Here is a 12,004-nt window from a genome sequence, read left to right on the forward strand (position 1 = left end):
TGGTATCAGGGCATGTATAAATCTTGAAAAAATTTTTTAAATTGATTCCAGGTGAGAATGCGATTGATAAAGCCGTGGGAAATCGTTTCTCTTTGGAATAGAAAAAAAGTCTATCTTTATTTCTTCTTTTGCTGGTGTCTCAAATTTAGGTTAAATCAGTATTTCTCAAAGGGGAGGCCTATGGGATGGTCGGACAAGTTGTTTTGAGAAAATTTGGTTTAAATGTTTGACAACTCAGCACTGGACGGAGGGGGGAGGGAGGGAAAGGGGGGGGTGCGTTTTGCTCATGTATATATATATAATATATATATATATATATATATATATATATATATATATATATATATCTATATATATATATCTATATATATATATCTCTATATATATATATATATATATCTATATATATATATATATCTATCTATATATATATATATATCTATCTATATAATATATATATCTATCTATCTATATATATATATATCTATCTATATATATATATATCTATCTATCTATATATATATATATATCTATATATATATATATATATATATATATATATATATTATATATATATATATATATGGTAAAATAGAAAGATGAATAATCTTGTTGCAGATTAATCAAAAGTTTAACCGATACCTTGGTAGCAAAAATCACAGCAGAAGAAAGCACGGTTGGAGATAAAACCTATTGGTGTTGCAACCGTGCGTTGGTGCGGATAATTGAATTTTAGTATTATTAGTGAATTGAAGAAATGGAGTTGAACGAAGATTGAACAGAATTCCTTTTATTGCATTCTACACATGTTTCAAAAGCCACAATTTTCCAAATTCTGATTAAATAAGGATCCCATATTGTGGCTTTCTCATCAGGAAAAAAATAGGAATTCCGTTGGCAGCACAAAACAGAACAGAGGCGGCTCTTTAAGAGCCCATGGGTGAACTGATTATCAATGTACGTTGAAATCGGGTGGTGGGTGCATTGAAGATATTTACAGGTCAGGCGGCGGTCAAATCCAGTAGGTGAGAGCAAGGGGTGTGGAGATGTTGTGTGACCAAAACTAAAATTCTGAATATTTTAAAGAATACTGGGTGTATTTTTGGGGGGCGAGACAAAAAATACCTAGAAGCATGTATGTGTGTACTGGCCTATGTGTGCGCGGCCGTATGTTGGTAAAAGGCGCTACTTAATGGTCACTGCTGAAAAATTCGTCCACAATATTCTAGTAAAAATAAATAAGTAAATAAGTGGAAATCAAACGTACACAAAAAATATTTTCTGCCGCCTGATGAATTTTTCAGCAGTGACCATTAAGTAGCGCCTTTTACCAACATGCGGCCGCGCACACATAGGCCAGTACACACATACATGCTTCTAGGTATTTTTTGTCTCGCCCCCAAAAAATACACCCAGTATTCTTTAAAATATTCAGAATTTTAGTTTTGGTCACACAGAACATCTCCACACCCCTTGCTCTCACCTACTGGATTTGACCGCCGCCTGACCTGTAAATATCTTCAACGCACCCACCACCCGATTTCAACGTACATTGATAATCAGTTCACCCATGGGCTCTTAAAGAGCCGCATCGTTCAAATTGCTTTGCTGCGCCTCTGTTCTGTTTTGTGCTGCCAACGGAATTCCTATTTTTTTCCTGATGAGAAAGCCACAATATGGGATCCTTATTTAATCAGAATTTGGAAAATTGTGGCTTTTGAAACATGTGTAGAATGCAATAAAAGGAATTCTGTTCAATCTTCGTTCAACTCCATTTCTTCAATTCACTAATAATACTATATATATGTATATATATATATTATCGTGTCTCTTTTAGTACCTTACTATTTTAACATACTCAGCAGTCTGATTTCCACTCATTTACATGTCAGAGTCAGTGACTATTGAAAAGGTTGCAAGGTGCAACGAAATATTCTAGTAAAAATAAATAAGTAAATAAGTGGAAATCAAACTGGTGAGTAGGTTAAATTAATAAGGCATTAAAAGAGAATGACTCTCCCCAGACACAATAAAATATGCTTCAACACATGAATTCACATAAAGAATCTTCTTACCATACAGCAGCACCTATGTGATAAGAAGTTTGCTTCCCAACCACATTGTTCCCAGGTACAATCCCACTGCATGGCATCTTGGGCAAATATCTTCTACTGTAGTCTTGGGCTGACCAAAGCCTTGTGAGTGGATTTGGTAGATGGAAACTGAAAGATGCCTGTCGTACATATATATCTATATACATGTTTATGAATTTGTGTTGCAAGATTCCTGATGTGAAGTTGTTTGTTGAAACAGATATTGTTGAATTTTGGGATGGCCATTTTTTTTTTGCTAAATAAACACACACACTATATATTCGTTCTTCACTTGTTTATTACCGTTCTTATTCCATTGTCTGGAAATCTTTCATCACACATCTGTGACCTCCTCAGCAACACATTCTGTCTTCATGTGTGCTCTTGTCTGCTTAATTCCATTTTCTTCTTCAAAGGTTGTCTACACCAACATAAAAACTCATTGCCTCATTAGATACCTAAAGAACACCTTAGCCTTTTTGAATTATATTTGGAAATCAAGCAACAGAAGAGAGATTACTTGAGAAATATTAGATACAGTATCAACATTTAGGAATGGATTATTCTGTGTTTTCAATTTATTTTAATAGGTTGGTCAGATGAGGAAGGACAATGTCCATAGCATTTTCTAGTCCTCTAAGTTTGATGGAAAGAATACTTTTAACTGAATGGATTGCATTAAAGGCAATCAAAGGCCAGGGTGTGGTATTAAACTGGATGATGGATTAAATCTACAACCCAACAACTGGAATGGTATCTTCCAACAGATTCTGTGTAATAAACTTCACTCAAAAGGCTTTGATTGATCCAAGGTTATCATTGAAGAAACTTGTCCAAGATGGAAGGAGACTGTGGAAGAGGAGGACCAAAGATAACATAAGCAGAAGTGGTGGGATATTGTGGGGGAAGTTGTTCTGAAAGCATAATCACTAGAATAAGAATAGGCTGGGCAAAGTTCAGAGAGTTACTACCACAGTTAATAATGAAGAGCCTCTCCCTCAGAATGAAAGACAGACTGTATGATGCCTGTGTACGAACAGCTATGCTACATGGCAATGAAACATACACTGTGACTGCTGAGGACATGCAAAGGCTTGTGTCAGTGTACATATTTGAGAGAAAAACGGGGTATGTGAGGCATTAGATGTAATGTGCAAGAGAGCAAACTGTAGTGGTATGGTCATGTAATGAATACAAATGAAGACAGTTGCATCAAAGTTGCCGAGCTCTAATTGTGGCAAGAACACGTGGAAGGGGTAGACCCGTGGAATGTAGTAGTGAGAAAGATCTTCAGATATTGAGCCTTACAGAGGTGATGACAGGAGACGGAGACTTCTGGTGGTTTGCTGTACTTGAGAAGACATGTTAAGCTAAGTAAATATGTGGTTGTCCTTGCATACATGTATGTCCCCTCTTTAGCAGAGTGTTCCTAATCATGCAGGCTCATGGATGCTGATGCTATGTAAAAAGCAACCATGTATGTGTCACATAAAAGCACCTGTGCCAGGGCTGTGTGAAAGAACCCAGTACACTCTGTAAAGTGGTTGGCATTAGGAAGAACATCCAGCCATAAAAACAATGCCAAAATAGACTTGGAGCCTGGGCAGCTCCTGTCAAACCGTCCAACCCATTCAGGCATGAAAAATGCACATTAAATGATGATGATGATGATGACACACAAACATAATATTTGCTTGAATTTCTAACAAACAGATTATTACCTATTTTTTAAATATTATCTTGATCAAGAATTTGTGTGTGTGTGGCATGTATGTATGTATGTGCATGTAGCAAGGATAACAAAACAGAAAATAACAAGTACACTATTTATTATGAGGTAATAGTAACTGACAATTCCAGATAATATCACATTCAAGAAGTTAATTTTAAATTTTCACATTGCCAACCCTTCCCAACATATTGGGGAATTTCTCGATACACTCAAAATACAATATATTACTATAGTGGTACACTAAAGAACAAAAATTATCACACTTAGAGAGAAAAATACCTTGTGGTATTTGATTATGTCCATTTAAGTTCTGTGTTCAAATTGTACCCAGGTCAATTTTACTTTCCCTCATTCTGATGACAATAAAATAAATACCCAGTGTACAAATACAAAGTTGTTATAATCAACTCTACCCTCCAAGGCAGTTGTCCAGCTTGGCCACAGTTAAATGAGTGGAGTCAGTAAAAAAGTATATCAGGTATCACAATCTTAAACAGTTTAGAAATCACTATCGCTGTCAACACTATCAAAGTTATCTTCATCATAATCATTCTGTTCATCAACTTGATTATCAGAATGGTTGTTAACTGGTGAATCTGGAGACTGGTTAATTTGGGAGGGGTTTGCTGTGGGTTCATGATTAGGTGAAGATTCTGAATAGACAGAATTTGGCTCTAATTGTGATTTTCCATCAGATTTGTCAGAAGCCAAGTTCATCATGTTTGAACTATTGGACATGGTCAAATTGTTTGCAGTTTTAACTGGTTCTGATGTCTTCATTTCTGAAACGTAATCCGCAGGTTTCAAAGAAATGTCTACTGATGCAGTATTTTCTTGAAATGAATCCTTTGAAACTATACTATCTCCAGCTGCTTTTTCACAATATATATCAGGATCTAAAGTTTTCACAATGGATGTCATGTGCACATGTGCTGATTCTTGCAATATATTTGGTGAGGAGTTCTTTCGTCGAGGTCGTGGTACAGGTTTATTGTTCTGTTTGTTATCACAATCTTTTGTAAAGTTCATCTTATCACCATCTGGATTAACTATTTGTTTTTCATCACGAGTGACCTTGTTTATTTCTGTATCTTCATCCATGGGGTTTGCAATCACTACATTTATATCATTTCTTTGTTTGGAATACGAAGACTGATGTCTCTGTTTCCTAGCAAGAGATACTTCGGGCTGAGGATTTTCTTTCACTAAATTTTCTTCTGTTTGGCTAACATTAAAATCTGACATGGATGTCATCAATTTTTCCAAGTTTTTCTGATGACATTCTTCTGATTTATTCATCAAAGATATACTTTTGGAGAGATTTTCAGATAAATTAAGACCAGAATAGCTAGGAAAATTGTTTAGTTCATTTGAAGTAGATGTATTTCCATTAAATGTAGCATCCCTTTCAGGCTTAATACCAATATCCTGAAGAAAATTCATTAGCATTCTCCTCATTTTCCCCTGAAAGACAAATATTTCAAGGAGTTACAATTAGCAAAACATCATTATCAACACGGCATTTAAACCTTAACTCTTTAGCATTCAGACTACTCTGTCAACTGTAATGCTTATTTGTTTACATTATTTTGAATTTATCATGTACTAATCTCATAGCTGTAAGATTTCACTGAGATGATTGTTTATTTTTAGAATGACATTGTAGGGTACATGTGAGAGGCTAGATCAGGCTGATTTGAAAATAAAACAGAATATTTTGGTGAGATATGGCTGCTTTGAATGCTAAATGGTTAAATGAGTATGCTGAAATAGCCATCCAACCTCCACAGTAATATTTAATGATGGGTTTTTATATAATTGATATCTACAGGTCACAGCGATCTAGTTAAGATGTAAAGATTATGTCTGTCTATCAATATCTAATGAAACAGAAGGCAGCTTCATAGAATAATCTTATTAACAAAGCTCATGGAGAACACGTGCACAAATTTTTATTAAAATATATTTGGTTTTTGCTAGATTAGACTTGTTTTATCAAATTACCAAATGGGTCCTCAAATATCCCTCACACTCTATGTGTGTATATATATATATATATATATATATATATATACACACACACATTTTTATACATATATATATATATATATGTGTGTGTGTACATCTATGTATGTATTTTGGATTCAGGGCCACTGTGCCACATCTTGAGCAAGTGGCTGCTACTACAGCTCTGGATCAACCAATAGTTTGTGAATGAATTAATTAGATGGAAACTATATGAAGCCTATTGTATATTGTGTGTGTGTCTCCTTGACTTGACATCATGTGATAGTTGTAAACAAGTATCACTGTCATAGAAGCAGGGTTGTTTGTTTCCAATTTTTGATGAATACTTGTCTAGTCACCAGGTGGAAAGAGGTGAGGGTTGGCAACAACCAGCCTTAGAAATTCTGCCTGATCCAAGCAAGCATGGAAAAATGGATGTTAAATAATGATACTGATGACGATATTACTTACTTCATCAAGCTTGCCTCTATGCTTCATAATGTGGAATTCAAAAACTTGTTGAATTGCCCTTTAAAGTAAATTAAAATGGAAAAGTGAATACTTAAACCATACATACACAAGTAAGTTGCTGTTAACATATCTAATACAGAAAATACTGAAAAAAATGACAAAATATAAATAATATCAATGAACACTACTGTATTAATTTTTTTTACAATAAGTTCCAGAGATAACTCCAAACATATTTTATCCTTATTCTTACCTCATCAGCACAATCTTCTTTGAGCTTGATGAAGTAATGATGAAACAAAATACTAAGTAAAGGTAAAAATGATGTAGATATATATAGTGTGGATGGCTTCTCTGAATTATCTAATTTAAAAAGAAAAATAATAATTCTCTTTTCTTATGCCAACTGATGAAGACAATGATGATGATAATGACAGGGGGTGTTGGTAGTTTATGATGGTAATGAAGTATATGTAGGTGCTAGCATAGGCATGTGATCAACTAAATTGTTTTGCAAACACATGGTCTAGTGGTCAAGTCAACATCTTGGGTGAGTGCGTATCATTTTCTTTTTCACCACCACCACCACCACCACCATTGTCGTTGTGGTAATGGTCATGGTCGCCATTGTTGTCATCATCATCATCATTTTAATGTCCACTTTTCCATGCTTGCAAGGGTTGGGTGAAGTTTATTGAAGAAGACTTACTTTCACCAGATGTCCTTCTTGTCGCACAGCCCATGCCTAGACATATTTTTATAGGACATTGGGAATGAGTGACACAGCTTGTATGACAATTACATTCATTTACAAAAAATCATGCAATATCAAGACATGGTGACACCAACATACACACACACAAACATGTATATATTTTGCAATATTTTGATAACATATTTGGTTTATTTGTCAAGTTACAACAAAAGCAGCCAAGCATTCAAAGTAGAGTCCATTGTCTTACACTGTCTGAAGCCAAATTTCTACCAGTTCTTTAATACCATGCTGATATCATTCCTTGCTCTTCGAGGTGAAGAACTCCTTCAATGAAGCTCCCACCTCTTCTTGGTTGATGAAGTGTTGTGAGCATAGGAAGTGAGCCATAGATTGGAACAAGTAATAATCTGAGGGAGCTAGGTCTGGACTATATGCTGGGTGTGACATCAGTTCAATTTCCACAAGTTCCTGGAGTTTATTCCGGGTTATTTGAGTGGTATGAGGTCTTGCATTGTTTTGTTCACTTTCTGTTAACCAATGCCGGGTATTTTAGGTGTACAATGGCATACATCCACTCCAGTTGTTCAGAGTACAGGCTGGCATCGATGGTTTCACCATAAACTTGTAGTGAATTATACACTCATAATTCCACCAGACACAGAGCATCACCTTGTGTTTGAAATGCCCATGTTTGATGACAGGTTCTGAAAGCTGGCTCTTGTTGAACCACTGCTTATGCATAGTAGGACTGCAGAAAAATATCTTCCTTAGATTATTACTTGTTCCAATCCATTACTCACTTCCTGTGCTCATGCAGCTTCATCAACCAAGAAGGGGTGGAAGGTTTAGTGAAGGAGTTCTTTACCTTGCAGGACAAAAACTGATATAAGATTGGGATCAAAGAACTGGCAGAAAGGTGGCTTCAAACAATGCAACAGAATGGTTTCTACTTTGAATGCTAGGCTGCTTTTGTCATTTAAGTAACTTGACAAATAAAGCAAATATGTTACCGAAATATTGCAAAATTTGTAACTCAACACAAAATACATACATCCATTGACAAGGATTTGGTTAACCAGAGGCTATAGTAGAAGACACTGCCCAAGGTGTCACACAGTGGGACTGAACTCAAAAGTATGCCACTGGGAAGCAAACTTCAGTCATACAGCTACGTATGTGCCAATCAAGGTACGCACACGCATATTGAAAGAGAGACATTACTTATTCAACAATGAATATGCAGCAACAGTAGAGTGCTCCTTTTTATGTTCTGAGTTCTAATCCTGTCACAGTAAACTTAGCCTTCCTTCTGGGATTGATAAAATAAAATACCAGTTGCAATGGTACTGACTAAATACCATCCCCTCAAAATTACTGGCCTTGTGTCTATATTAGAAACAATTATTATTATTATTATTATTATTATTATCATCATCATCATTAAGGCAACAAGCTAGCAGAATCATTAGCATGCTTGACAAAATGCCCTGAGTTCAAACTCTATGGAGGTCAAATTTGCCTTTCATCATTTTGGGATTGATAAAATAAGTACCAGTTGAACACTGGGGGTGATGTAATCAACTTATCCCCTGTACTGAAATTGCTGGCCTCGAACCAATATTTGAAACCATTATTATCATTGTTATTATTATTATTACTATTATTTTTGTATATGGCATTATTACTCATATTGGTCATTGCTAGGTAACCTGTTATTTTACATCGGCACATGAAATGTTTTGTTAAACAAGTCGACTCCGTGTATTTGGTTTTTATAAGACATTGTTTAGTGCTAGGCTAAACCTGACAAAGAAGAATGGATCAAGTGTATTCCAGTTATAACATCTCACTTTTTTAGGGTATGTCTAGGATTACATTATTGAATGTAGTAGTTCTTTATTTAAGATGTGATATCAGGGTAATTTAACTGATATTTTTAGACCCATTGTTTCTTTGGGGATATATACAATTTTGTGGTGCCTTCTTACAACTAAGTAAATTTAGCTATTAAGATGTCTGCTTCCAAACCACAAAGTTTCAGGTTCATTCCCATTGCATGACAACCTAGGCTGTAGATTCGGGAGAGAGGAACTAAAGGAAGCCTGTCTGTGCATGCACATATGTGTATGTGTGTGTGTTACCTTGTCTTGATGTTGCATCATGGTTGCAAAATGTGTGTCACAATTGTCCAAACAGTGTCATTTGTTTCCAACCTTCAATGAAAACGTATCTGGCCATGGGTAAATGTTACCTTGTTGGGAAACAGGTGAGGGTTAGTGACAGGAAGGGCATCAAGCTGTAGAAAACCTACCTCAACAAATTCTGTCTGACCCACACAGACATGGAAAAGTAGATGTTAAAACATTGAAGATGATGGTATAAACCGCTGACTTCTCGGTGGATCATCCCTTATCTGATCCACTCATCTATTCATACTCTACAAGCCCAATTGCAAAGGAAATTGGAACCAGATCTTGGAGTTGTTACTTTACCTGTTTGTGAATAAACCTTTGAGTAAGATATCTTCTGTGACATGTTTCATGAAGTTGATGTACTCACATTCACTGCTGGAAGACACAAACACACACAAAAAAATATTGTTTATATTGCTAATATATGGAAAATAGGTCATTAATAACATATCAGTAAATGTAGAAAACAACAGGTTACAAAGTAAAGAACTAGTTATTTAATTGAAGGAGCTGTAAATAAATTATGTAAATAATAAAGAATAGGCTATTTATCTGAAAGAACCAACTACACAGTAAAGAATAGGTTATTTAACCCTTTCGTTACCGTATTTATTTTGAGATGCTCTATGTTTCTTTTAATTAATTTTAAATTAACAAAGAATTTAGTAAACTAACTTAGTTATCATTAAGCTGGTGTAAGGAACATAAATTGTGACTAAGGTTTGGTGGAAGATTTTAATTCAAAACTTATGAAAACAAGACATTTATACTACAGAGCCAGAGGCGGTTTCAGCCGGGTTGGTATCAAAAGGGTTAACCGAAACAGCTAGTGACATAGCCAGTAACTAGTAATGAATTTGCTATTGAACCAAAAGAGCTGGTTACATGGTAAAAAATAGGCTACTGAGCTAAAAAAGACAGCTGCATCATCAATTCAATAACTTGTAAAAAATTGGTTATTCAACTGAAAGAGCTAGTTATATAGTGAAACAGAAAGTTACATAACCAGTAAAGAACTGGCTATTTAACTGAAAGAGCTGGTTACATAGTAATGAATATGTTATTTAACTTTGAAACAATCTGATTATATCAGTTTAGAAGAAAGTAATGCAAAAGAAGCATAAAGGTAAGTCTTGGTGAGTCATACAGTTGTTGTTAACCTTCAGACTGACGAGGCACATTTCATCATTTATATTAGTTAGGTTTAACGATGAAACAGTCATAGTTGGAATACGTGAAGGCTAACCAGCAACAACAATAACTTAGATGTGCTATCATTTTCTGAGTCCACTCAGACCACTGAAGTAATTGTTTAATTTGAAGTTTTAGTGGGTCAGTGTTTCAGGGGAAAATGTGAGCAGAGAAGGAACAAGGGGACGCACTTCAGTTACAGGTAAGAAGGATTGGGTAAAAGTGATTTGTAGGTAATAAAAGAGATTGTACGGGTGGTAATGCGAAGAAGAAAGGTGCATTGTGTGGGATTAGGCAGGGGTGATAAATGTCTTGCTAGTGCAGAGAATAATAGACATTTGTAAAAAAACCCAAAGGTGGTGACATCTGTAAGCTTGTTTTTGTTAAGACTCAGATCAAGTAGATTAGAGGCTTTCCAATCATGACTACTGCATATTTTTTTTTGTTTCAGACATAATATAATGTACCGTAAATCCTCGAGTATAATTTGCATTTTTTTCCCAAAATTTAAAGGTCAAAATCCCTAATGCATACTATATACGAGGTTAAAAATGAAAATTATTTTCTAAGCAATGTCTGAGTCTCTGTTTCATGTCCGGCAATATTTATTCAGATGCATTTTTTGATGTTGGGCACGAAAATACCTTAAGCTAAGCCTGAAAGCAATGAAGTCATAAAAGAATCATCCATAACTTGCAGTAAGCAACATTTATTAAATGTTATTACTGTTATTTCTTTATTTTCTGCAAACAAAATGCACAAAAAAGCTACATGTTTGCATTATGTTATATATACAATAATAATAAAGGACGTTATCGTATACATTTTTACAAACCAAGCACATTATATAGACCGCCTTGACTCAAGTTAGAGAAGGGGTGCGTATTATACACAAGGTTTAGGTTTTTCAGAGGTACAGTCCCCTAAAAATCCTGTGTATTATACTCAAGGGAGGACTATACTCGAGGATTTACGGTAATATCTATCCCCACTTAAACTCAAATGTTCTGTCAGAACAAACTTTACTGTTATAGATACCATGAGAAAAACTTACATATAGGTTTTTGGTGCAAAATGCACTCTTATGTCGTTGGCAAGGAGATAAATCCCTGCCATCTCCAGTACTGAGACCCACCAGATCATGTGATTTCAAAATTCCTTGGTCTTATCAATGATGGACACTCAGCTGTCAGAGATAGCTACAACTCATCTCCCTGCCAGCAATAAATAGAAAAACAGTGCCAGAGCAGGCTCTGGTGTTGGAGTTGGCCAGTGAGCTTGTTAAAAAATATATATTAGCAACAGTAGCAGTATTAATATGAGAGGTAATTTTTATCCCCACTTAAATGTGGATGTTCTGTTAGAACAAATTATACTGCAGTAGTTACCATGAGAGAAACTCTCATATTGGCATTTCCTACAAAATGCATGCTTACCTCTCAGTATTGATAATACCTCTGTCACTAATATGTATTTTCCAAAATATATATATACCAAAATGGTCCTCCTTTTTTTAAAATGACAGAGTATGATTTGAGAGATAAGACTACCATTTCTAGCAGATTAAATGACTAGCAAATCAAGTGGCTTAACAGAGGCTACC

At 35.2% G+C, this 12,004-nt stretch overlaps 1 protein-coding gene across 2 annotated transcripts in view; it reads right to left on the reverse strand.

The window, feature by feature from the left end:
* Positions 1 to 3,905: 3,905 nt before the first annotated feature.
* The window catches only part of LOC115217461 (spermatogenesis-associated protein 7 homolog), a 28,104-nt gene continuing 20,005 nt past the window's right edge, over positions 3,906 to 12,004 (reverse strand). For both annotated transcript variants that reach the window (XM_029787166.2, XM_036507447.1), the window contains exons 7-9: positions 9,511 to 9,585; positions 6,304 to 6,361; positions 3,906 to 5,289 (exon numbers count right to left, since the gene is read on the reverse strand). In XM_029787166.2, coding sequence (XP_029643026.1) covers positions 4,324 to 5,289; positions 6,304 to 6,361; positions 9,511 to 9,585 — 1,099 coding nt within the window. In that variant the 3' untranslated portion in view covers positions 3,906 to 4,323. The remainder of the gene's footprint in view (positions 5,290 to 6,303; positions 6,362 to 9,510; positions 9,586 to 12,004) is intronic.

The sequence above is a fragment of the Octopus sinensis genome, linkage group LG11 (assembly GCF_006345805.1).
Source record: "Octopus sinensis linkage group LG11, ASM634580v1, whole genome shotgun sequence".
Classification (NCBI taxonomy): domain Eukaryota; kingdom Metazoa; phylum Mollusca; class Cephalopoda; order Octopoda; family Octopodidae; genus Octopus; species Octopus sinensis.